At 44.2% G+C, this 23,088-nt stretch overlaps 1 protein-coding gene across 7 annotated transcripts in view; it reads right to left on the minus strand.

The window, feature by feature from the left end:
* The window catches only part of APBB2 (amyloid beta precursor protein binding family B member 2), a 334,440-nt gene that overhangs the window by 148,595 nt on the left and 162,757 nt on the right, over nucleotides 1–23,088 (minus strand). For all 7 annotated transcript variants that reach the window (XM_044298656.1, XM_044298647.1, XM_044298639.1 and 4 more), the window contains one exon: nucleotides 7,703–7,911. In XM_044298656.1, the coding sequence (XP_044154591.1) occupies nucleotides 7,703–7,911 (209 nt within the window). The remainder of the gene's footprint in view (nucleotides 1–7,702; nucleotides 7,912–23,088) is intronic.

Here is a 23,088-nt window from a genome sequence, read left to right on the forward strand (position 1 = left end):
GGCAGCTTCAAGGAGTTCCCTGGCATGGCACTTCTTCAAACAATGTGCTGACGACAAGACCCGAGTGGTTTGCACGCTGTGCCATCAGAGCCTGAAGCGAGGCATTAACGTTCTGAACCTGAGCACAACCTGCATGACCAGGCACCTGCATGCAAAGCATGAACTGCAGTGGAGTAAACACCTTAAAACCAAGGAAGTCACTCAGGCTCCCCCTGCTACCTCTTCTGCTGCTGCCGCCTCGGCCTATTCTGCTGCTGCCGCCTCGGCCTCTTCCTCCGCCTCTGGAGGAACGTTGGCACCTGCCGCCCAGCAAACAGGGGATGTACCACCAACACCACCACCACCACCTCCGTCACCAAGCGTCTCAACCATGTCACACGCCAGCGTTCAGCTCTCCATCTCACAAACATTTGATAGAAAGCGTAAATTCCCACCTAGCCACCCTCGATCCCTGGCCCTGAATGCCAGCATTTCTAAACTACTGGCCTATGAAATGCTGTCATTTAGGCTGGTGGACACAGACAGCTTCAAACAGCTCATGTCGCTTGCTGTCCCACAGTATGTTGTTCCCAGCCGGCACTACTTCTCCAAGAGAGCCGTGCCTTCCCTGCACAACCAAGTATCCGATAAAATCAAGTGTGCACTGCGCAACGCCATCTGTAGCAAGGTCCACCTAACCACAGATACGTGGACCAGTAAGCACGGCCAGGGACGCTATATCTCCCTAACTGCACACTGGGTAAATGTAGTGGCAGCTGGGCCCCAGGCGGAGAGCTGTTTGGCGCACGTCCTTCCGCCGCCAAGGATCGCAGGGCAACATTCTTTGCCTCCTGTTGCCACCTCCTCCTTCTCGGCTTCCTCCTCCTCTTCTTCCACCTGCTCATCCAGTCAGCCACACACCTTCACCACCAACTTCAGCACAGCCCGGGGTAAACGTCAGCAGGCCATTCTGAAACTCATATGTTTGGGGGACAGGCCCCACACCGCACAGGAGTTGTGGCGGGGTATTGAACAACAGACCGACGAGTGGTTGCTGCCGGTGAGCCTCAAGCCCGGCCTGGTGGTGTGTGATAATGGGCGAAATCTCGTTGCAGCTCTGGGACTAGCCAATTTGACGCACATCCCTTGCTTGGCGCATGTGCTGAATTTGGTGGTGCAGAAGTTCATTCACAACTACCCCGACATGTCAGAGCTGCTGCATAAAGTGCGGGCCGTCTGTTCGCGCTTCCGGCGTTCACATCCTGCCGCTGCTCGCCTGTCTGCGCTACAGCGTAACTTCGGCCTTCCCGCTCACCGCCTCATATGCGACGTGCCCACCAGGTGGAACTCCACCTTGCACATGCTGGACAGACTGTGCGAGCAGCAGCAGGCCATAGTGGAGTTTCAGCTGCAGCACGCACGGGTCAGTCGCACTACAGAACAGCACCACTTCACCACCAATGACTGGGCCTCCATGCGAGACCTGTGTGCCCTGTTGCGCTGTTTCGAGTACTCCACCAACATGGCCAGTGGCGATGACACCGTTATCAGCGTTACAATACCACTTCTATGTCTCCTTGAGAAAACACTTAGGGCGATGATGGAAGAGGAGGTGGCCCAGGAGGAGGAGGAGGAGGAGGAGGAAGAGGGGTCATTTTTAGCACTTTCAGGCCAGTCTCTTCGAAGTGACTCAGAGGGAGGTTTTTGGCAACAGCAGAGGCCAGGTACAAATGTGGCCAGCCAGGGCCCACTACTGGAGGACGAGGAGGACGAGGATGAGGAGGAGGTGGAGGAGGATGAGGATGAAGCATGGTCACAGCGGGGTGGCACCCAACGCAGCTCGGGTCCATCACTGGTGCGTGGCTGGGGGGAAAGGCAGGACGATGACGATACGCCTCCCACAGAGGACAGCTTGTCCTTACCCCTGGGCAGCCTGGCACACATGAGCGACTACATGCTGCAGTGCCTGCGCAACGACAGCAGAGTTGCCCACATTTTAACCTGTGCGGACTACTGGGTTGCCACCCTGCTGGATCCACGCTACAAAGACAATGTGCCCACCTTACTTCCTGCACTGGAGCGTGATAGGAAGATGCGCGAGTACAAGCGCACGTTGGTAGACGCGCTACTGAGAGCATTCCCAAATGTCACAGGGGAACAAGTGGAAGCCCAAGGCCAAGGCAGAGGAGGAGCAAGAGGTCGCCAAGGCAGCTGTGTCACGGCCAGCTCCTCTGAGGGCAGGGTTAGCATGGCAGAGATGTGGAAAACTTTTGTCAACACGCCACAGCTAACTGCACCACCACCTGATACGCAACGTGTTAGCAGGAGGCAACATTTCACTAACATGGTGGAACAGTACGTGTGCACACCCCTCCACGTACTGACTGATGGTTCGGCCCCATTCAACTTCTGGGTCTCTAAATTGTCCACGTGGCCAGAGCTAGCCTTTTATGCCTTGGAGGTGCTGGCCTGCCCGGCAGCCAGCGTTTTGTCTGAACGTGTATTCAGCACGGCAGGGGGCGTCATTACAGACAAACGCAGCCGCCTGTCTACAGCCAATGTGGACAAGCTGACGTTCATAAAAATGAACCAGGCATGGATCCCACAGGACCTGTCCGTCCCTTGTCCAGATTAGACATTAACTACCTCCCCATAACCATATATTATTGGACTCCAGGGCACTTCCTCATTCAATCCTATTTTTATTTTCATTTTACCATTATATTGCAAGGCTACCCAAAGTTGAATGAACCTCTCCTCTGCCTGTGTGCTAGGCCTAAATATATGCCAATGGATTGTTGCAGTGGTGGCTGACGTGAAGCCTCATTCTCTGCTATGACATGCAGACTGATTCTCTGGTGACATGAAGCCAGATTGTCTGTTACGGGACCTCTCTCCTCTGCCTGGGTGCTGGGCCTGAATTTATGACAATGGACTGTTGCAGTGGTGGCTGACGTGAAGCCTGATTCTCTGCTATGACATGCAGACTGATTCTCTGCTGACATGAAGCCAGATCCTCTGTTGCGGGACCTCTCTCCTCTGCCTGGGTGCTGGGCCTAAATTTATGAAAATGGACTGTTGCAGTGGTGGGTGACGTGAAGCCTCATTCTCTGCTATGACATGCAGACTGATTCTCTGCTGACATGAAGCCAGATTGTCTGTTACGGGACCTCTCTCCTCTGCCTGGGTGCTGGGCCTAAATATCTGACAATGGACTGTTGCATTGGTGGCTGACGTGAAGCCTGATTCTCTGCTATGATATGAAGACTGATTCTCTGCTGACATGAAGCCAGATTGTCTGTTACGGGACCTCTCTCCTCTGCCTGTGTGCTAGGCCTAAATATATGCCAATGGATTGTTGCAGTGGTGGCTGACGTGAAGCCTGATTCTCTGCTATGACATGCAGACTGATTCTCTGGTGACATGAAGCCAGATCCTCTGTTACGGGACCTCTCTCCTCTGCCTGGGTGCTGGGCCTAAATTTATGAAAATGGACTGTTGCAGTGGTGGGTGACGTGAAGCCTGATTCTCTGCTATGACATGCAGACTGATTCTCTGGTGACATGAAGCCAGATCCTCTGTTACGGGACCTCTCTCCTCTGCCTGGGTGCTGGGCCTAAATATCTGACAATGGACTGTTGCATTGGTGGCTGACGTGAAGCCTGATTCTCTGCTATGACATGCAGACTAATTCTCTGCTGACATGAAGCCAGATTGTCTGTTACGGGACCTCTCTCCTCTGCCTGGGTGCTGGGCCTAAATTTATGAAAATGGACTGTTGCAGTGGTGGGTGACGTGAAGCCTGATTCTCTGCTATGACATGAAGACTGATTCTCTCCTGACATGAAGCCAGATTGTCTGTTACGGGACCTCTCTCCTCTGCCTGGGTGCTGGGCCTAAATTTATGAAAATGGACTGTTACAGTGGTGGGTGACGTGAAGCCTGATTCTCTGCTATGATATGAAGACTGATTCTCTGCTGACATGAAGCCAGATTGTCTGTTACGGGACCTCTCTCCTCTGCCTGGGTGCTGGGCCTAAATTTATGAAAATGGACTCTTACAGTGGTGGGTGACGTGAAGCCTGATTCTCTGCTATGACATGAAGACTGATTCTCTGCTGACATGAAGCCAGATTGTCTGTTACGGGACCTCTCTCCTCTGCCTGGGTGCCGGGGCCTAAATATCTGAGAATGGACTGTTCCAGTGGTGGGTGACGGGAAGCCAGATTCTCTGCTATGGAACCTCTCTCCAATTGATTTTGGTTAATTTTTATTTATTTAATTTTTATTTTAATTAATTTCCCTATCCACATTTGTTTGCAGGGGATTTACCTACATGTTGCTGCCTTTTGCAGCCCTCTAGCCCTTTCCTGGGCTGTTTTACAGCCGTTTTAGTGCCGAAAAGTTCGGGTCCCCATTGACTTCAATGGGGTTCGGGTTCGGGACGAAGTTCGGATCGGGTTCGGATCCCGAACCCGAACATTTCCGGGATGTTCGGCCGAACTTCTCGAACCCGAACATCCAGGTGTTCGCTCAACTCTAGGACACATGGGTAATGCAGATATTTAGCGATTTTCAAACAGGAAGGAATCGACACAAGATCCTTTTGAGGATGGAAGCCAAGTGGATATTGCACTCCTATGTTATGTCCTTTGTGCTTTAATGATACAAATGATTTAAAGGGCTAGTCCCAATATTAAATGTCATTTTCATATAATTCAGGATAAAAAAACACTTTTTGTAATCCACTTTCTGATACAAAAATTCTCTAGTTGCTACTTACTCCACTTACTTAATAATAACGCCCACTGGTGATAAATCTGTATAGTAATAAGCTCCACCTACTTAGCTGCATAAGCAGGTCACACATGCTCAGTTCCATCCTTCAACTGCCACCAGCCCAGATCTTCTTTTAGAAAGGCCGATTGATGTTCTTGATATAAAATCTATTCATTTCTCTTTTATGAGTAGAACAGCTTTGTACTGTGTAAGGAGACTCATACAGTAGTGGTAGGGTTGCCACCTTTTCTTCAAGCCAAACCCGAACACGGGTGGAACGCATCGGGACCGGAAGTTGCGTTACACAGGCCGGAAGTGGGTCCAGCTGTTGGAGCGCAAGCTGTAACTGAGGAACGGGCCAAGCAGACAGGATATCAGAGATGACAGTAGGGTAAAAGGAAACACAAGGAGGAACAATAGTAAAAGAAAACATTTAAAGGAGGGAGGGAGGGAGTGTCTGAAGACAGCGCCGCCCTGCGCTAGCATCACAGCTGATCGCATCGCCCGCAGTGACAGCTGATCGTCTCCGCTGCTGACACCCCATCGGCTGCCGCCGCTGACTGACACCCAACGCCACCGCTCACCGCCGGCTGTCAGGTGTGCAAGTCTGCAGTTTGAATCCTGTGCCCGGGTCTGAGAAAGGCTTGTACCCGGGCACAGGATTATAAAACCGGTCTGTCCGGGTGGCAACCCTAAGTAGTGGATGCACAATCACACACAGGAAAGCCAACGGTTTGCACAGATAATGAGGGAGGTAACGAAGGAGCCTGACCATACAACTCTGCTTACATGCAATTCTGAGCTCTCACCTCTCCCCTAGAACTGGGCTTTCCCTCAAAAAGACTGGTTAAGTGAGGCATTTGTGATACAGGATGATTTTCCTCTGCAAACTCTGCTAATTACAGAAAGGACATTCCCTCTGAGCTGGGACAGGGAGAGAGCTGCAGCAGGAAGGACATTCCCACTGAGCTGGGACAGGAAGAGAGCTGCAGCAGAAAGGACATTCCCACTGAGTTGGGACAGGGAGAGAGCTGCAGCAGAAAGGATATTCCCACTGAGCTGGGAGAGAGCTGCAGCAAAAAGGACATTCCCTCTGAGCTGGGACAGGGAGAGAGCTGCAGCAGAAAGGACATTCCCACTGAGCTGGGACAGGGAGAGAGCTGTGTCAGAAAGGACACGCCCTCTGAGCTGGGGCAGGGAGAGAGCTGTGGCAGAAAGGACACGCCCCTCGAGCTGTCAGTCTGAAGGAAATCTTATAGAGCAATAAAAAAAAAAACGATGAATGGGGAGCTGTGGATCCATGCGAGATATAGGGCTGATTTTAGCTTCTTTCACATAGCCTATCATGTACTATAGTACATTACTCATAGCATAACCCCTTTAAGTGTGTTTTTATAATAAATTCACTGTATTGTTGATGTGACATTTGTCTACTATGTGAGCGTTACAGATGTGACCAGACCGCCTATTTAGATGGCAATGACGTCATGATGTAAGAGGCCTAAAAAAGCACATTTCTGCGTGAAACTGCTACTGGACAGCTATGTGATCCCTTTCTGCGAGGTCTATTTTACTGTGTACTCGGTATATGTTGTGTCTATCACTATTCCAATTATCAAGTGTACTGGCGGGTAGACTTATTGTAATACAGATTGACATAAACCTCTGGATGTTGTCTCTTTAAAGATGGTGCCAGCTACAATGCGCAGCGAGCGTCATAGTTGTCGGGTGCCTCCTGTTTCACATAGCAGACACCCAGGATTAATGTCTGCAATCAGCGATAATGCCGATCACAGACATTTAACCACTCAGATGCCATGGTCAAGGGTAATCACGGCATCGGAGAGCTGAAAACTGCGAGCGCTGTGACCCCCAAGGCTGGAATGGCACTTCTAGCGATAATGTGGGGAGCCTGACATTCCCTGCAGTAGCTTCGGTCCCCCCTGAAGGATCTGAGGCTGCCAAATATGTTCCTATGGAGACCCTGCCTGTGCTCCATAGGAACATAGCAAATTTCTCATAGACTTCAATACTAATGCACTGAAGTCTATAAGAGAAGAGATCTGATGATTCCTTGTTTAAGTCCTCTAGTCGAAATTTTAAAAAGTGTAAAACAAAAATATATATTTTTTTATATAAAAACTCAATCACCCCTTTCCCCAAAATGAAAATAGAAAAAAACAATAAAAAAATAATCATAGGCATCAATGCTCCCAAAACACCGGTACTATAAAAATACAAAAATATTTATTCCATAACGCTGTAAAGAAAGAAAAAAATGGTTGATTCACATTTTTTTTTTTACATTGCTTCACCTCCCTCAAATTTTTTTATATAGAGTGATCTAAAATTCAAACTCATCCCAAAATGGTATAAATGAAAAGTTTATATTGTCCCACCGAAAAATGAGCCCTCACACTGCTCCGTAGATGTAAAAATTATGGGAGTCAGAATATGGCAATTAAAAGTATAACTAATTTTTGCAAGGTTTTTATTTTTTAAATAGTAAAACACCATACAACTGTGGTATCACTGTAATTGTACTGACCCAGAGAATGAAGGGCACAGGCCATTTTTACTGCATAGGGAACATCGTAAAAATAAAACCCGATAAAACTGTGGTGGAATTGCGGGTTCTTTTTTTTCCAATTCTACCAAATATGGAAAAAAAAAATTCAGCTTCCCACTACATTGTATGCAACAGTAAATGGTGCCTTTAGAAAGTACTGTACAACTTTCAGCTATGTGAACAGAAAAATAAAAAAGTTATGGATCCAGAAAGGCTGAAAATAAAAAACGGAAATGCAAAAAAACTGAAAATCTCCATGTGCTCCAAGGACAGAACTAGCTTTAATCTGCCTAATAATCACCAGCAGACACTTATCTACATCTTCAGGTTACCATGCACCTATACAGATCTCATGTTAAATATGCTGAGTTTTACCTCATTCTCGGGAGTAGGTGATGATGTAACAGAGCTAAGAGATCCCTTTCGTGATCCTGGGAGATCTGTTGGAGCAGAGACAGGGCGTTCCCACTGGGTTGCTCCAGTTGGAATGTGCCAGTAGTAGATTCCTGCAATGTCATTAATTTTCTTCCAACCTGGTGGTAGATCCGGATCTGTCTGAGATAAATGGTCACTCCATATATCAGCTGTAAAATCAGAAAACAATATTATTAATTAGCAAATTATGTGATCAATAACATTAGTCTGATCTTAGTAATTTATATGACCATACTTCCTAAAAGACTTAAAGGGGTTGTGTCACAAAACACAACATTTTACAAACCAGCACCTGGATCTGAATACTTTTGTACTTGCATGTAATTAAAAATTAAGTATAGTCAGTGCGTTATTCAATAAAATGTATCTGTACAGCGCCACCGGCTGTGTGTTTTTTTTCCTTATTTTTTGTCTGTCTCACTGAGCTGGTCGAATATGCTCAGTTTAAATCTTCAACTGTCACCAGCCAGGGAAAGAGCTAAAGCAGAAAGGACATGCCCAATATGCTGCCAGGCTAAAGATGATCTAGCAGAGCAATTTGAGCAGTGAATGTGGAGATCTCTTGGCTCATGTGAGACACAGGGCTGGTTCTAGCTTTGTTAGAAAGGTATTGTCATGTACTACATGATGTCTGATTTCCATTTTTTACATCAATCGTGGCATAACCCCTTTAAAGAGCATCTGTCAGCAGGGTCAACCTTATTAAACCTGGTACACTGCCTGATAGGGCTGATCCTGCTAATTAAAACAATATCTGTCTCGTGTAAATCAATTGTAGTGTTCCAGAGAAAATAATTGTATTCTTTATGCAAATGAGAGCTTCAGTGCACCAAGGGGCATGGTATACCTCAATACCTCAGCTTTCCAGTGCAGGCCACGCCCCTCAGTTCACTAACACTTTATTTTGCATAAATAATAAAATCAGCAGGATCAACCCTACCAGGCAGAATGCTGGATTTAATAGCTTGCCTCAACTGATGGTGATTTTTTATTATCTAGGAAATTGTTGGGACGCTGAAAATATTTTCACCATAGTAGGATGGGAGATGGCAAAGACAGTGGTTGATATTAGCTAATAAATGAAATATAGATCATGTGTAAAATAGATCATGTGTAAAATAAACATGCACAAATAACAAAAAGTACCGTTTGAAACACTGTACTGAACAAACAGATGGAAGAGAACAATGAAAAGTAAGGACACATGAACAAGAGAGTTGTAAGAACAAGGTACTGTACAAGGGGAATAGGTCAACTAAAAGGCTATGTACACATACTATGTACAATAATTTTTTTAATTGGTCTTTATTAAAAATATTGAGCCGTTCTGTCACAAAGAGTTACCGTTTTTTTTAACTGTGTAAATCCTACTTTTTACTTTCACTTTGGTAATCTAATAAACCATATGTCTAAATTACTAAAACATCACAAACACTTATTTAAAGGGGTTGTCTCAATTCAGCAAATGGCATTTATCATGTAGAGAAAAGTAATACAAGCCACTTACTAATGTATTGTGATTGTCCATATTGCCTCCTTTGCTGGCTGGATTCATTTTTCCATCACATTATATACATCTTGTTTCCATGGTTACGACCACTCTACAATCCAGCATTGGTGGCCGTGCTTGTGCACTATAGGAAAAAAAAGCCAGCCTATGTGGACTCCTATGTTCCCAGACACCAGAGAGGCTAGTGCTTTTTTTTTTTTATAGTGTTCAAGCCCGATCACCAATGCTGGATTGCCGGGTGGTCGTAACCATGGAAACGAGCAGTGTATAATGTAATGGAAAAATTAATCCAACCAGGAAAAGCGGCAATATGGATAATCACAATACATTAGTAAGTGTCTTGTATTAACTTGTCTACATGATGGATGCCACTTGCTGAAGTCAGACAACCCCTTTAGGCCAACATATTATCAGTAAGATAAGAACTAAACTATAATGAGTGTTTATAGTGTCAGAGAGAAGAAATAAGGAGTCTGTCAGATGAGCTGACTGACGGAACAGTTGGAAAATTCAGATCCTGGTACTAGAGCATCTCAACCCTGTACAGAGAAAAGGGCTCCAATTTTTTTTTTTTTTATAAAGACCAATTGATAAAACTATTTTTAACTCAAAATAAGTACAATGCAATAAGAATAAAAAAATTCTCCCAAAAGGTGTACGTGGCCTTTAAAGACTGTACAGTAATAAGACCCCTGTGGATATAGACAGAGCCCTGCTGTGACTAAGGGGAGAAAGGGTAGAGCACTGCTGCGACCTAGAGGGGATAGTGTGAAGCACTGCCGTGACTAGCAAGTAATGGAGGGCCCAGCTGTGACCAAGAGGGAAATGGAAAGAGGCCAGCTGTGTTCACTGAGAAATGACAACAGACTTTGTCTACAAAACAAATAAAGGGCTCTGCGGCGACTACTGGAAGAAAGATGGAGGAAGTACTATTACGATAACTGAGAAGGGTGGCACTGCTGTGACTACTGTGGAATTGGTACATCTGCTGTGGGCACTGGAACAAAGGCACAGCTGTGACTACTGTGGGAAAAGAGGCACCAATATGGCTACTGCCTAACAAATATGGCTGCAGTACAATTTTTCAATCAAAACAAACAAAAAAGATACAAAGTACTGTATGCCTGACATGTAAATCCTGAACAGATAATGGTCACAAGTGTTAGGGTACGACCAAATGGTCAGGTTTCCTGATGCAGTTTTAGAAGCCATTCCTTTATACTTACTTTCTTTTATGATCCTCTCCTGATTTTGGGTTTCGAAACTGCATCAGGAAACCTGCACGTGTCCATATCCTTACTAGCTACAGATGATAGTGACCAAAATGTAGAAGACTGAAACTTTAGTCAGTCTCTATATGAAACAATAAGAAGTTCATGGTGAGCACTGGCTTGTCTAGTTTGATACTGACACCTGATCAGGAGTGCACCACCAATGAGGCCAGGTGAGGCAATCGCCTCAGGCAGCACCAGGTAGGGGCAAGCGGGGGGCAGCCGTAGGGCCATGAGAAGGGGTTAGGTTAAGAAATTCAGTTTTTGCCTCAGGCAGCAGAAAGGCTGGTGTACCCCTGATTGTGATATAGAATCGGGTGATGATTTACTTTGATGACTGCAATCTTAGAAAACACACTTGAGGCGAACACCCTAACATTGGCCACTGCAATATCAGCGCTTTCCCCATGAGCTGTCATTCAGCAGAGCTGGATATGATGTATGTCAGCAATGTAACGCATTCAGCCCGACACGGGTTCACACTCGCAGACTGACAATTTAATAAGCACGTGCTGCAATTAAACACGATTTTAGATCCTACAATAAGGCCTGAAGAATTAATCACTGTTTTCTTCTTCATCTAGTCACTCATTTTCACTGCAGAAAATGAAGCAGGATTAAAAGCGAACACACAGTCATTGCAATCTAAATGATCACCCAATCTGGGCTGCGGAGGAAGAGACATCCAGACATGTTCAGTCTGAGGCTGATGAACACCAGCAATAAGACCACAGAACAACCTTCAGGACTGATGAATGATTCATTAGAAAATTCCATTTTAACATTCACAGTTAGTCCAGGATCCACGTATAAAATTCCAAATCAGCATTTCTTCTAATCAATGTCTTTTCAACATCCAGAGGACTTTACGTTCTGTACTTTGAAGTCTCCTATTCCATACTGAGAAAGAGATTAACTGAATTTAGGAAGAATGAGGACAAAACTTACTAGCTGAAATATCTTCCCATCCTGTGAAGTAGCTACATGGTACAAAACACCCAAAGGGGATGACATCCTACACAAGTGCTACCAGAAGAATACCCCGACGTTCATCACACTGTCCCACAATTATTACTAACTTTACGCCAGTTTTTGCAGGGGGATTTCTGGGAGTTCAATATTGAGGCCTTACCTTCGGCATAGCTCATTAAAGGGGTTTTCCAGGCTCCTGATATGATGACCTATCCTCAAGACAAGTCATCAATATCTTACCGATGGGGTCCAAACGATCAGTTATTCCCTGCAGCCTCTGGGGCTAGAATTTGGTCTGAAATTGAGCAGGAAGCACAGCTCCGTTCAAAGTATAGGGTCCTATTCATTTCAAGGGCTAGTTCATCTTCTGGGGGTCTTTCAGCAGACTCCCCTCGTGGCTAGGCCTGTGAATGTAGGTATACTTACCTGCTTCCCAGCGGGGGACCAGTGCTGCAGTGGCGGCAGGGAAACGAAGGAGTCGTGACCCATCAGTAAGTATACTTCCCTCCACAGGTCCGGCCATGAAAGGGGTCTGTCAAAAGACCCCCAGAAGATGAACAACCCCTTTAATATCTGATTGATGGAGGTCCGACACTCACACCCCATCGATCAGCTGTTTGAAGAGGCCATTTCACTTAGGTGAATGCTGCAATCTCCTCCCAGCATACCAAGCACAGTGCATAGATTATATAATGGCTGCGTTGGAATTGGGACTGAGCTGCACATAAGCCATGTGACCAGTGAACGTGGCACTACTAACTGGCAAGGGTGGCAGGAGTCGGACCTCCACCGATCAGATATTGATGATCTATCCTGAGGACAGACCATCAATACTGAACTCTCATAATTAAAGGGGTTTTCCGGAATTACTAAGGCTTTTAACAGATATGCTGACGTAGAGGCTTACCTCATGCACATCTTCCCCAAGCTTTTTTCAATTTGGACTCTCCTGACCCATTTTCACCATATAAATAAATCACTCTGCCATCCTGTATGTAGCACTTCCTGTTGCTGTATCCAACCAAACCCATGATGCACTTCTCCTTTCTCTGCCACACCTCCAGCCCCGCCCCTAACACCCAGCTAGTTTATAGCTCCTCCCACTCAGCTTTTTACATAGACCTTCCCCTATCAGTCCCCCTGTACGGATATAACATCACAGCAAATAAGAAAGAGCTGCATGGACATGGTCATGTGACACAGCCCAGAACGGGAGATAGGGGCAATAAAGGTAAAAGATATATATTACAATTACAGCTACCTTTATAAATGAGTATTTTAAAGGATGCTGATGCAAAAAACAACAACATAAAAACCCTTTAAAGTACCTTCACAATTGCATTTTTTTTGTTACTTTACTTCTCTCACCAAAATGGAAAATCAATGACGAAAGTGGTCATGATCTTTCACAACACGACATATATCACAGCACACATATAAAACAGATATAATAAAAGAAATGCAAATTTTAGACATAAATACACAGTATACAGGCACTTCTAGCAGGCAAAATAATGAAGTCAAAGAGGACAAGTCACCTTTTCGTATCTGGTGAAGAAAATATTTGTGTTCCACATAAAAAACAATTAAAGTGGCAGCTAACACCTAGTAATAATTCCGCACAGCAGTGGCTATCATCACTACGGTACAACGCTCGAGCTATCAGATATCTGTCAGGGCTGACAGTAGTCTCAGGATCACTGCTATTTATAAGCTGGAATCACTGCTCTATTATTTAGATAACAGGATTGCCCTCTATAGTATCTGTAAACCACAGGGGCAGTAATGGCGATCTGCCAATCAATGAGATGTAAGTGGCCTGTCAGGCCCTGGTTACGTCTATCAGCTGACTGACGTTTAACTGACTGAACTGACAGCTTTCAAACCTGCATACATATTTAATGCTAGACCTTTAAAGATTACCCCTCAACTGTTATATATGCTCCGCAAGCTTTCTATGCCAAGTTGGATTTATGAAGGATCATGTGGTTTAGAGGTGTGCTGCAAATAATAGCAATACCCCCAGTCATCCCCACATAAACACATCCTGACCATTCATAAATGATTCATGCACACTACTGTATGTTTTTTGCCGTCTTAAAATTGCAGATCAACAAAATACGGATACCTGTCTGTGTTGCATCCGCATTTTTTGCAGACCTGTTTACTTCAATGCGTCCGTGGTCTCCATTTTGCGGGCAAGTACAAGACATGTTCTATCACTATCGACATACGGATGAGGAAAGCACACAGATCATCCGTGTGCTTTCTGCATCTGTAAGTTCTTTCCGGAAAAATAATATTTCCACAAAATGCGGACCACTGACCCACTGAAGTCAATGGGCACACTGACTGAATCTGTATTATGTGGATCCACGACTTTCAGACCAGAAAATGGACAGGGGCATGTTCATGAGGCCTCACACAGGAATCAGAGCAAAATTCAGAAGAGGTCCAGAACTCCAAGATTCTGTGCAGAATAGTTTTGGAATACAGCTATGATAAGTTGTAATAGTAAATTAGTACTATTAAATTATCTTGGCAATTCATTGGTAAGCGAAAAATTCAAGTGGAAGGGGTATGTATATCAAAATATCACTTTATTCTCAAATAATAATTACGGGAAAAGACAGGATGGAAAACAGTATACAGAGAGCCATAGGGCCGTACACAAAAATGGAATCATGTACAATCATGCAATTAAGCATGGATAACCCACAGGTACAGATAATATTGGCACATGGATGATCGGAATCCTGTGTACAAGCATATGGGAAATTGCAACTAAGTGAGTGAACAGCCCACCATAAGACTGAATCCCATATTACAATAACAAGGGGACTACCGATCATACATGAACCTCACATCAGCAAGGAAAATATAAATATATATACACTTGCAAGGATCCAGTATTGTGGGGGGTTTTATAATGATATATAGTGATCTCATCTATTATACTACCTATACTGGATCCTTGCAAGTGTATATATATTTATATTTTCCTTGCTGATGTGAGGTTCATGTATGATCGGTAGTCCCCTTGTTATTGTAATATGGGATTCAGTCTTATGGTGGGCTGTTCACTCACTTAGTTGCAATTTCCCATATGCTTGTACACAGGATTCCGATCATCCATGTGCCAATATTATCTGTACCTGTGGGTTATCCATGCTTAATTGCATGATTGTACATGATTCAATTTTTGTGTACGGCCCTATGGCTCTCTGTATACTGTTTTCCATCCTGTCTTTTCCCGTAATTATTATTTGAGAATAAAGTGATATTTTGATATACATACCCCTTCCACTTGAATTTTTTGTTTATAGATTGGATGATATCAAGTGATGTGTTCTGTTTAGACTAGACAGAGAGGTTTTTTCTTTTGTAGGTTTAATTCATTGGTAAGCGGCCTGATGAAGAAGCCTCTCTGCTCAGCAAGCTTTAAAATAAAAATTTTCTGGTTAAAGGGGTTATCCTATGACTACTGTAAAAAATGAAAATCACACATCATATTGTACAGGACAACCTATTTCTTTCTTTTTTTTATTGCCTGTTTTATTTTATTGAAGTAGTAATGGTAAACAATTACATATTAGCATTTTTTATCATTGTTCACTTAATATAGAAGTCATGAGCAAATAAGGAAACTTTTGAACAATAGCATATTCAAACATTGAAAATAGGGAGAAACAATGCCAAAGACAAGTATTAGCCTCACGGTATGTACCCAGGTACACAGATAGCAAAGTTATATATTCCGTTAGCCATATAACAACTCCCTCTTGAAAAAGAGGAAAGGGAAAAAATGTCATAAGTAAACGACAGAGGTATCAACACTGGACACGACACATAGGGGGAGGTAATCAGGGCTAGGTACCATAATCTCCACAAACTTGGCTCAAGGAAGTCGTCCCATAATTGCCAAATTTTGTTAAACTTATCTATCTTGTTAGACATACTAGCTGACAAATATTCAATTTTTCTGACCGCGACGATATTTGTAAAAAGGTAAAGTTCGGTAGGCGGATTAGTTTTCTTCCAAAAACTCGCAATAAGGCGCCTAGCTGCTGTCAAAATGTGCAAAGTTAGGAGCAGAAAATGCTTCTTCAATGGCATTGGTGGTATGTTTAATAGATTAAAAAAAGGATCAAGTGGGAACCTGACACTGAGAAGACTGAAAAGAACCTCCTGCACCATTTGCCAAAAAGGCCAAATCAAAGGGCATTCCAGGAAAATATGTATATGAGATCCTTCACTCGTAACACATCTCCAACATTTATCTGAGATATTAGAGTTAAGGTATTTTAGTAGTTTTGGGGTATGGTACCAGAACATTAGCACCTTGTAGGAATTTTGTCTATGTGCAATGCAAGAGAAGGTCTTTGCTGTCCTATCCCATATCAGCTTCCACTCCACAGATGAAACAGAACGGTTAAGGATCATTTCCCATTTGGTCATATAGGAGTGTTTAATAGTTGAAGATGATAAAATTGAATATATCTCTGATATGAGACCTTTGGTTGTGTTTGATAGTTTACATAATTTCTCAAATGATGTGGGAGTAGAAATGCTTGAGGATTTAAAGAGGGTGGAGATCAAATGCTGTATTTGTAGGTATTGGTATCCAGAAGATTCTGGTAGTTGGAAGGATGACTGTAGCCTATCTAATGGCAATCTTCGAAGGGTTCTATGGTCTTTCATATCTGCAAAACGAAATAGTTTATTGGAGAACCAGAACCTAAAAAAAAGGGGTTTGCATACCCATTGGAAACAAGAGGTTAAATAAAAAATAAGTAATGGAAGATTTTTCAGTGGCTAGGGAGAATTGACAGTTACATTTTTGCCAAATGTGATATGTAAGAGACATTGGTCCTAACAGTTCTGGTACTAGTGTGGCTGGTAGTGGAGACCATATAAGTGAGTTGGGATGAACAGGGGCTATCCATAGTTTTTCAATTTCCACCCACCTGGAGTAGGCATATAAGTTGGCCCAAGCTGGTAGTCTCCTAAGATGTGTGGCCCAGTAATATCTTGTGATATCTGAAGCCGCTAAACCCCCCTGTGTTTTAAGTGCCGTGAGAGTTGTGCATGCTATTCAATGTCTCTTCCCATTCAATATAAATTTCAGCATATATGTTTTAAAGGCCCGTAATTCCTTTCCAGGTACAGGGACTGGAAGGGTCTCAAACAAATATAGTAGTTTAGGCAAAATGGTCATCTTAACTGCCGCTATGCGACCTAATAAGGATATGGAAAGAGGCATCCATTCACGACAACCTCTTTCTAACAAAGCTAGAATCCGATCTGTACCTCACGTGGATCCAGAGATCTCCCCATCCATTGCTCTGCTAGATTTATATCAACTGACAGCTCAAGGGGAGTGTCTTTTCTGCTGCAGCTAAGGGGGCGTGTCCATGCTCTCCCTATGACAGCTCAGGAGGCAGTTGAAGGATGAAACAGAGCATGTGCGGCCATCTCAGTGAGCAGGATGAAGAAATAAGAAAAAGAACAAACAGCAGGTGGAGCTATACAGATATATTTTACTGAATAACTCAGTGCCTATGCTAAATTTTTAATTACATGCAATTGCAAAAATATTTAGATCCAGGTGCTGGTTTGAAAACTGTAGAATATTTTTCGTGGGACAACCTCTTTAACCAATAGGTATCACTGCTATGATAATTTCTTAAAAGGGTTTTCCAAGATTTTGATACTGATAACCTATCCTCTAAATAGACATTACCTGACCAGTGACAGGTCCTCTTTAACACACAAGTATTTAATGTAATATAGAGTTAAATTAATACAAATTCTGGCTGCCTAAAGCCACCACTAGGTGGTGCTCATGACACTTGAATTTATACAGCTCCCCCTGAACTCACTGAAAGTCATGAGTGATTGAGTGCTAGGCCCTAACCCTCACAGAGTGGCCTTATAATAGGTATACCACTGCCCGACTGGATGGTAGGGGGACTGGATTACCTACAGGGTTACAAATCCAGATAAAATATTAAGTGACAAGTTGATTGGGTCCCGCGCTTTGTATCAGACACGTCCCTCTGGTACTGCAAGGTGAGACCTAATGATACAATGTAGTATATTACGGTCTATGTGTGCGACGTCCTCGCCTGAAATGGTATGATGTGAGTTGCCTCCAATGTGCGTTTCCTGTCCGAAGTCCTTTTTTCCTCTTTTCTCTTCTGCTTTTATTTTCTGATAGTGGGTAATTTGTTCTGTCCTTTCGCCTCCCCTCTTCTGCGCGCGCCGCTCCGGCCGGTAGCTGGCGTGAGCGCAGGGAAGCTGAAGAAAGCAAGTCCGAGAACGGATCCTGTGTGACGTCACACCTGTAGGTACGGGTGCCTTCAGGAGAAAAAAAACCTTACAACGCGTTTCGAAACACTCGTGTTTCTTCGTCAGGGATAGGTACGTATGTTAATTCTCCTCCTTATATGGATGTTCCATTCCCATGGTTACTTACACACGGACTAGAAGCTAACCTTTAACCCTTTGAATGTCATCTTAGGTGTTATTATAACAATCTAGTAGAGATCGATTCTATAATGGTGTCACTATAGATATTTAAATAATAGCTTCTACGTAGCTTATTTTTAGTTTATCTGATGGTTATTTTTGAGTGGATTGTGTGTGCATATCTAATAGAAGGCAAATAATTCAATTTCTTTATTAAGACCCCTCGGTGCTAAACTGTTAAGTTTATATATCTATTGACTTTTGCAACAGGACATTTTTTTAATATAATCCCCACCTCTTGTAATGCACTACAAAAATAATTGATTTATTTAATAAAATGTCCATGCAATAAAATGTATATAGGCTGCACTAAAAGGGCACTGAAAATAAGCATAGGAGAGCATATTAAAAACATACAGAAAAAATATGACGGTCATCCCCTATCTCGCCATTATGCGGAATATCATGGGGGCCGTTTTGAGGGCTCACTATTTGGAGGTATTGAAATAGTAAAAAAAAAGACACAAGAGGTGGGGATTATATAAAATAAAAGTCCCGTTGCGAAAGTCAGTGCATATATAAACTTAACAGTTTGGCACCGAGGGGTCTTAATAAAGAAATTGAATTATTTACCTTCTATTAGATAGAAGGCAAATAACCATCAGATGAACAAAAAATAAGCTACGTAGAAGCTATTATTTAAATATCTATAGTGACACCATTATAGAATCGATCTCTACTACAGATTGTTATAATAACACCTAAGATGACAATCAAAGGGTTAAAGGTTAGCTTCTAGTCCGTGTATAAGTAACCATTGGAATGGAACATCCATATAAGGATGAGAATTAACATACGTACCTATCCCTGACGAAGAAACACGAGTGTTTCGAAACGCGTTGTAAGTTTTTTTTCTCCTGAAGGCACCCGTACCTACAGGTGTGACGTTACACAGGATCCGTTCTCGGACTTGCTTTCTTCGGCTTCCCTGCACTCACGCCAGCTACCAGCCGAAGCGGCGCGCGCAGAAGAGGGGAGGCGAAAAGACAGAACAAATTAACCACTATTAGAAAATAAAAGCAGAAGAGAAAAGAGGAAAAAAGGACTTCGGACAGGAAACGCACATTGGAGGCAACTCCCATCATACCAGGGGAGGACGCCGCACACATAGACCGTAATATACTACATTGTATCATTAGGTCTCACCTTGCAGTACCAGAGGGACGTGTCTGATACAAAGCGCGGGACCCAATCAACTTGTCACTTTCTATTTAGAATACTATTGTGTAGTCCAGGCAGGACTCACATTTGGAACCCAGCAGCAGCCCCGGGGATTGTTCCCAAGGCAGTATCAGACACCCAGGTTGTCAAGAGTAGCGGCAGAGCAGGAGTACCTCTATTTTTTGTAACATCAGATAAAATATTAGGTGCCCTGGGGAATCCACCCACCCAGATGGGACCATCTTCCTAAAACGGTCCAGATGATATATATGATTATATATATTTACCTTTACCAGATACTGAGCTACAATCGAATTGGTGCAGTCACGCAAAGCACAATCATAGTATAATATGCATTTCCATGCGCTGTGCCTTTCATCCTGCAGTCTTTATTGTATATAGAAATATCAGTGTAATGCACTCTGTGTCACATATAGGCAGGGGTGCACCACCAATGAGGCCAGGTGAGGCAGCACCAGGTAGGGGCAAGAGGGGGCAGCGGAAGGGCCATGGGCAATAATTTTATTGTGGCAAAGGGTTTAAATTAAGAATTTGGCATTGGGTAGGGGAGCGCTGTTTCAGTTCTCGCCTCAGGCAGCAGAAAGGCTAGGTGCACCCCTGCATATAGGATGAATGGCGGACAAGCCGGGATACACTTACATGTAATCTATCAATATAAAGCCTCATGCACACGGCCATAGTTTCAGTCCACATCTGATCTACGTTTTTTGCGGATCAGATGCGGACCCATTCATCTCAACGGAGCCGCAGAGGATGCGGACAGTGCACTGGTGTGCTGTCTGCATGCGTAAGTCCATTCCACTACCGCTCAAAAAAGTATGTGTTATTCTTGTCCACTTTGCAGACAGGGATAGGACTTTTCTCTAGACAGGGAAAAAAAGCAGACGGCACGCTCACAGCCGAGATCCGCGATTTGCAGTGCGCAAAACACTTACAACCGGTTGCATGTGCCTTATAAAGTGAATAATATAGGAAAGCATGGAGTCCTAGCAGAGTATGGAGTGTGGGGACATGTGTACCCTTCCACGAGTACAGGCCCATTAGATGTGCTCTCTAGAAATTCCGGCGGCTTACAATACGCCTATTCATGGAGGGCTCTGGATCGCTCCAGGGACCTCCGGCTAGGGTACATCTGCACATGCTTTCTAATTAAATACCCAATTTCTTTGAAATCAATCTAGCTGTGCTAAAGGAATGGCAGTAAAGGAGATTATTGTGGGCGGCGAGCTGAGAATAATCGAATATAAATAAATGGAACCAGGAAGGAAAATGAAAAACGTCGCACACCTTGATTTGTGCTAAATCGGCTAGTAGGCAGTGAGTAATATCTAAGGCTGCAGTAGACTACTGTGAAAATCCCAGGAGGGGAACTTTTCTTTCCATTTATCAGATTGTCTGCAGGGAAGGATTGGATATTAACAATTTCAAGAAATCTTAAAATTACAATTTAGCTTTTACTTCTAAAAGATTTTGGGAAAAATATAAAGGTTTGTTCGGAATAAGACCTCAGGATCTTGAAAAAGCGGTGCCCACAAGAGCCTTTCTGATGGCATGTGAAGTCCTTAAAGGGGTTCTTCAGGATTTTAGGGCTCCTGCACACAAACTTAAGGGCTCAGTGACCATATTGCGGACCGGACTGAGCGTACATGGCCGGTGCCCGTGCATTGCGGACCGCTATTTGCCATCTGCAGTACGGGCACTGAGCCAGTATGGTCCTGTGCATGAGCCCTTATAATGATGACCTATCCTCAAGATAGGCCATCAATATCTGATCCGACAACCCTCTATCTTGCTGTTACCAAGTAGCTCTGGCACCAGAGGTAGGGAGCAGAAATTCAACCCTGCCCATTTGGTCAAGGATGTAGCTAGTTACTGCAACACTGGTCCAAATCTGTTCAATAGGAGCAGCTCTGCAGTGACCAGCTCCCTCCACTGTATTTCCTGTGATGGAGCTACTGCAGAACAGCTGATCGGTGTGGATGCGGGGATGGGACCCCTGCTGATCAGATACTGATACTGCTACACCCTCACAACCTCAGTCTAGTCAGAAAACATCTGGTGACAGGTTCGCCTTACAGCAATACAGTTCACACTCAGCTGTAGCAAGCATTAGCATTTAGCAGACAGAATCAAAGCTATGAAAAATTAAGAAAACATATTGTGCAACGTCATTTGGGTTTTGTAGAGCAGATGTAAACTGCTACCCGTTTGTACCATTAGGTGGTGCTATAGAAAGTGGTTAGACATGCTCATGTGTATGTTTGCCTCCTAACAGCACACCCATGTGGTCAGTCAGGGTACTGTAACTCAAACTTATCAATGGTTGCAGCAAACTAAAAGCATCCTAAGCCATTAAATGTCAATTTACCAGCATCCTTTGGCCCGACGATGAAGATCTGCGGTTAGAATACAATTCCAAGACAAGTATTTCAACTTTTGAGGTCGCCAAAGTATTTATTCTAGATGGTATGGGCTATTTATACAGAACATACAGCTTACAACAGGGTTGCCCAACCTGCGGCCCTCCAGCTGTTGCAAAACTACAACTCCCAGCATGTTTGGACAGCCTACAGCTATTAAGGCATGCTGAGAGTTGTAGTTTTGCAACAGCTGGAGGGCCGCAGGTTGAGCATCCCTGGCGTACACAATACATTCATGAATCCAGACCTATAAAGATGTACACCACAGCAAGCACCGTGAGCTGTCTGCCTCCATCGTGGACAAGACCTTCAGGCTCTTCTCAGTTACATACAACGCATCCCAGCAATACCAGCCACATCTCCTTTATGAGGAATTATCTACAGGTTGGATTCTTACATTTTTGGAGAACATAGAAAAAAAACAACAACATGGAAACGATCACATGAGAAGTGTAGAAAAAGAACGTCACCTACCCTCGTAATTAACAATCACGATGGTCAGCATGCATTCTCTCCCCAGCATCCTGGCACGCGGGCGGCATACGGGCTACCTCACAAACACAGGGAAAACACTCTACCAACCGCTATTTTTGGTAACACTGTTCATCACAGAGAGGGATAAACAGCAGGAGAGCTGGAAATTCGGAATGCTCCGTCACCTCAGCATGAGAGGTTGTCATGGCAACAAAAAGCGCATCTCTCATTGCAGTAACTGAGAAAGAGTCACGTGCCGAGCAGGAAAACACACACAGTCTGCACAGCGGCAGACACATCCACATCCATCATGTGTGCAGGAGGCCCGGATAAGTCACCTTCCTACAGGCAGCGCTGGAGATTATTTTACTACAGGAAAGAGATATATATGTTAGGCTACATGCACATGAATGTTAGGGCTCCGTGTCCGTGCTGCGGACGTCAGACCGTGGGGCAGCCGCATGCGGATGACGGACCCATTCACTTGAATGGGGTCCGCGATCCACATCCGACGGTACGCTCCGAAAAAAGGTAGTGCATGGGCTACTTTTTTGCGGTGCGGAGGTACGGCCAGAAACCCCACGGAAGCACTTCGTAGAACTTCCGCGGGGTTCTGATCCGTGCATCCGTTCCGCATTTCCCGAATGCACATAGCCGGTGCCCGTGTATGACGGCAACGGGGGGCACACGGTCGTGTGCATGTAGCCTAACTCACTTATATAGCACTGACATATACCGCAGAGGCGAGCCTCACAGACATTAGCATCACTGTCCCCAGTGGACCTCACAATTAATTCCCCATCAGTAGAGAGAACATACAAAATCCATGCAGATGTTGTCCTTGGTTAGATTTAAACCTTGGACCTCAGTGCTGCAAGGCACCAGTGAGAACCACTGATGGTTATTTACTGTGCTTTCTGCAGTGCCAATTTTTGGCAGCACAGTACCAAGTTCCTTTGGCACTTT

The sequence above is a fragment of the Bufo gargarizans genome, chromosome 1, assembly GCF_014858855.1.
Source record: "Bufo gargarizans isolate SCDJY-AF-19 chromosome 1, ASM1485885v1, whole genome shotgun sequence".
In the NCBI taxonomy this organism is placed as follows: Eukaryota; Metazoa; Chordata; class Amphibia; order Anura; family Bufonidae; genus Bufo; species Bufo gargarizans.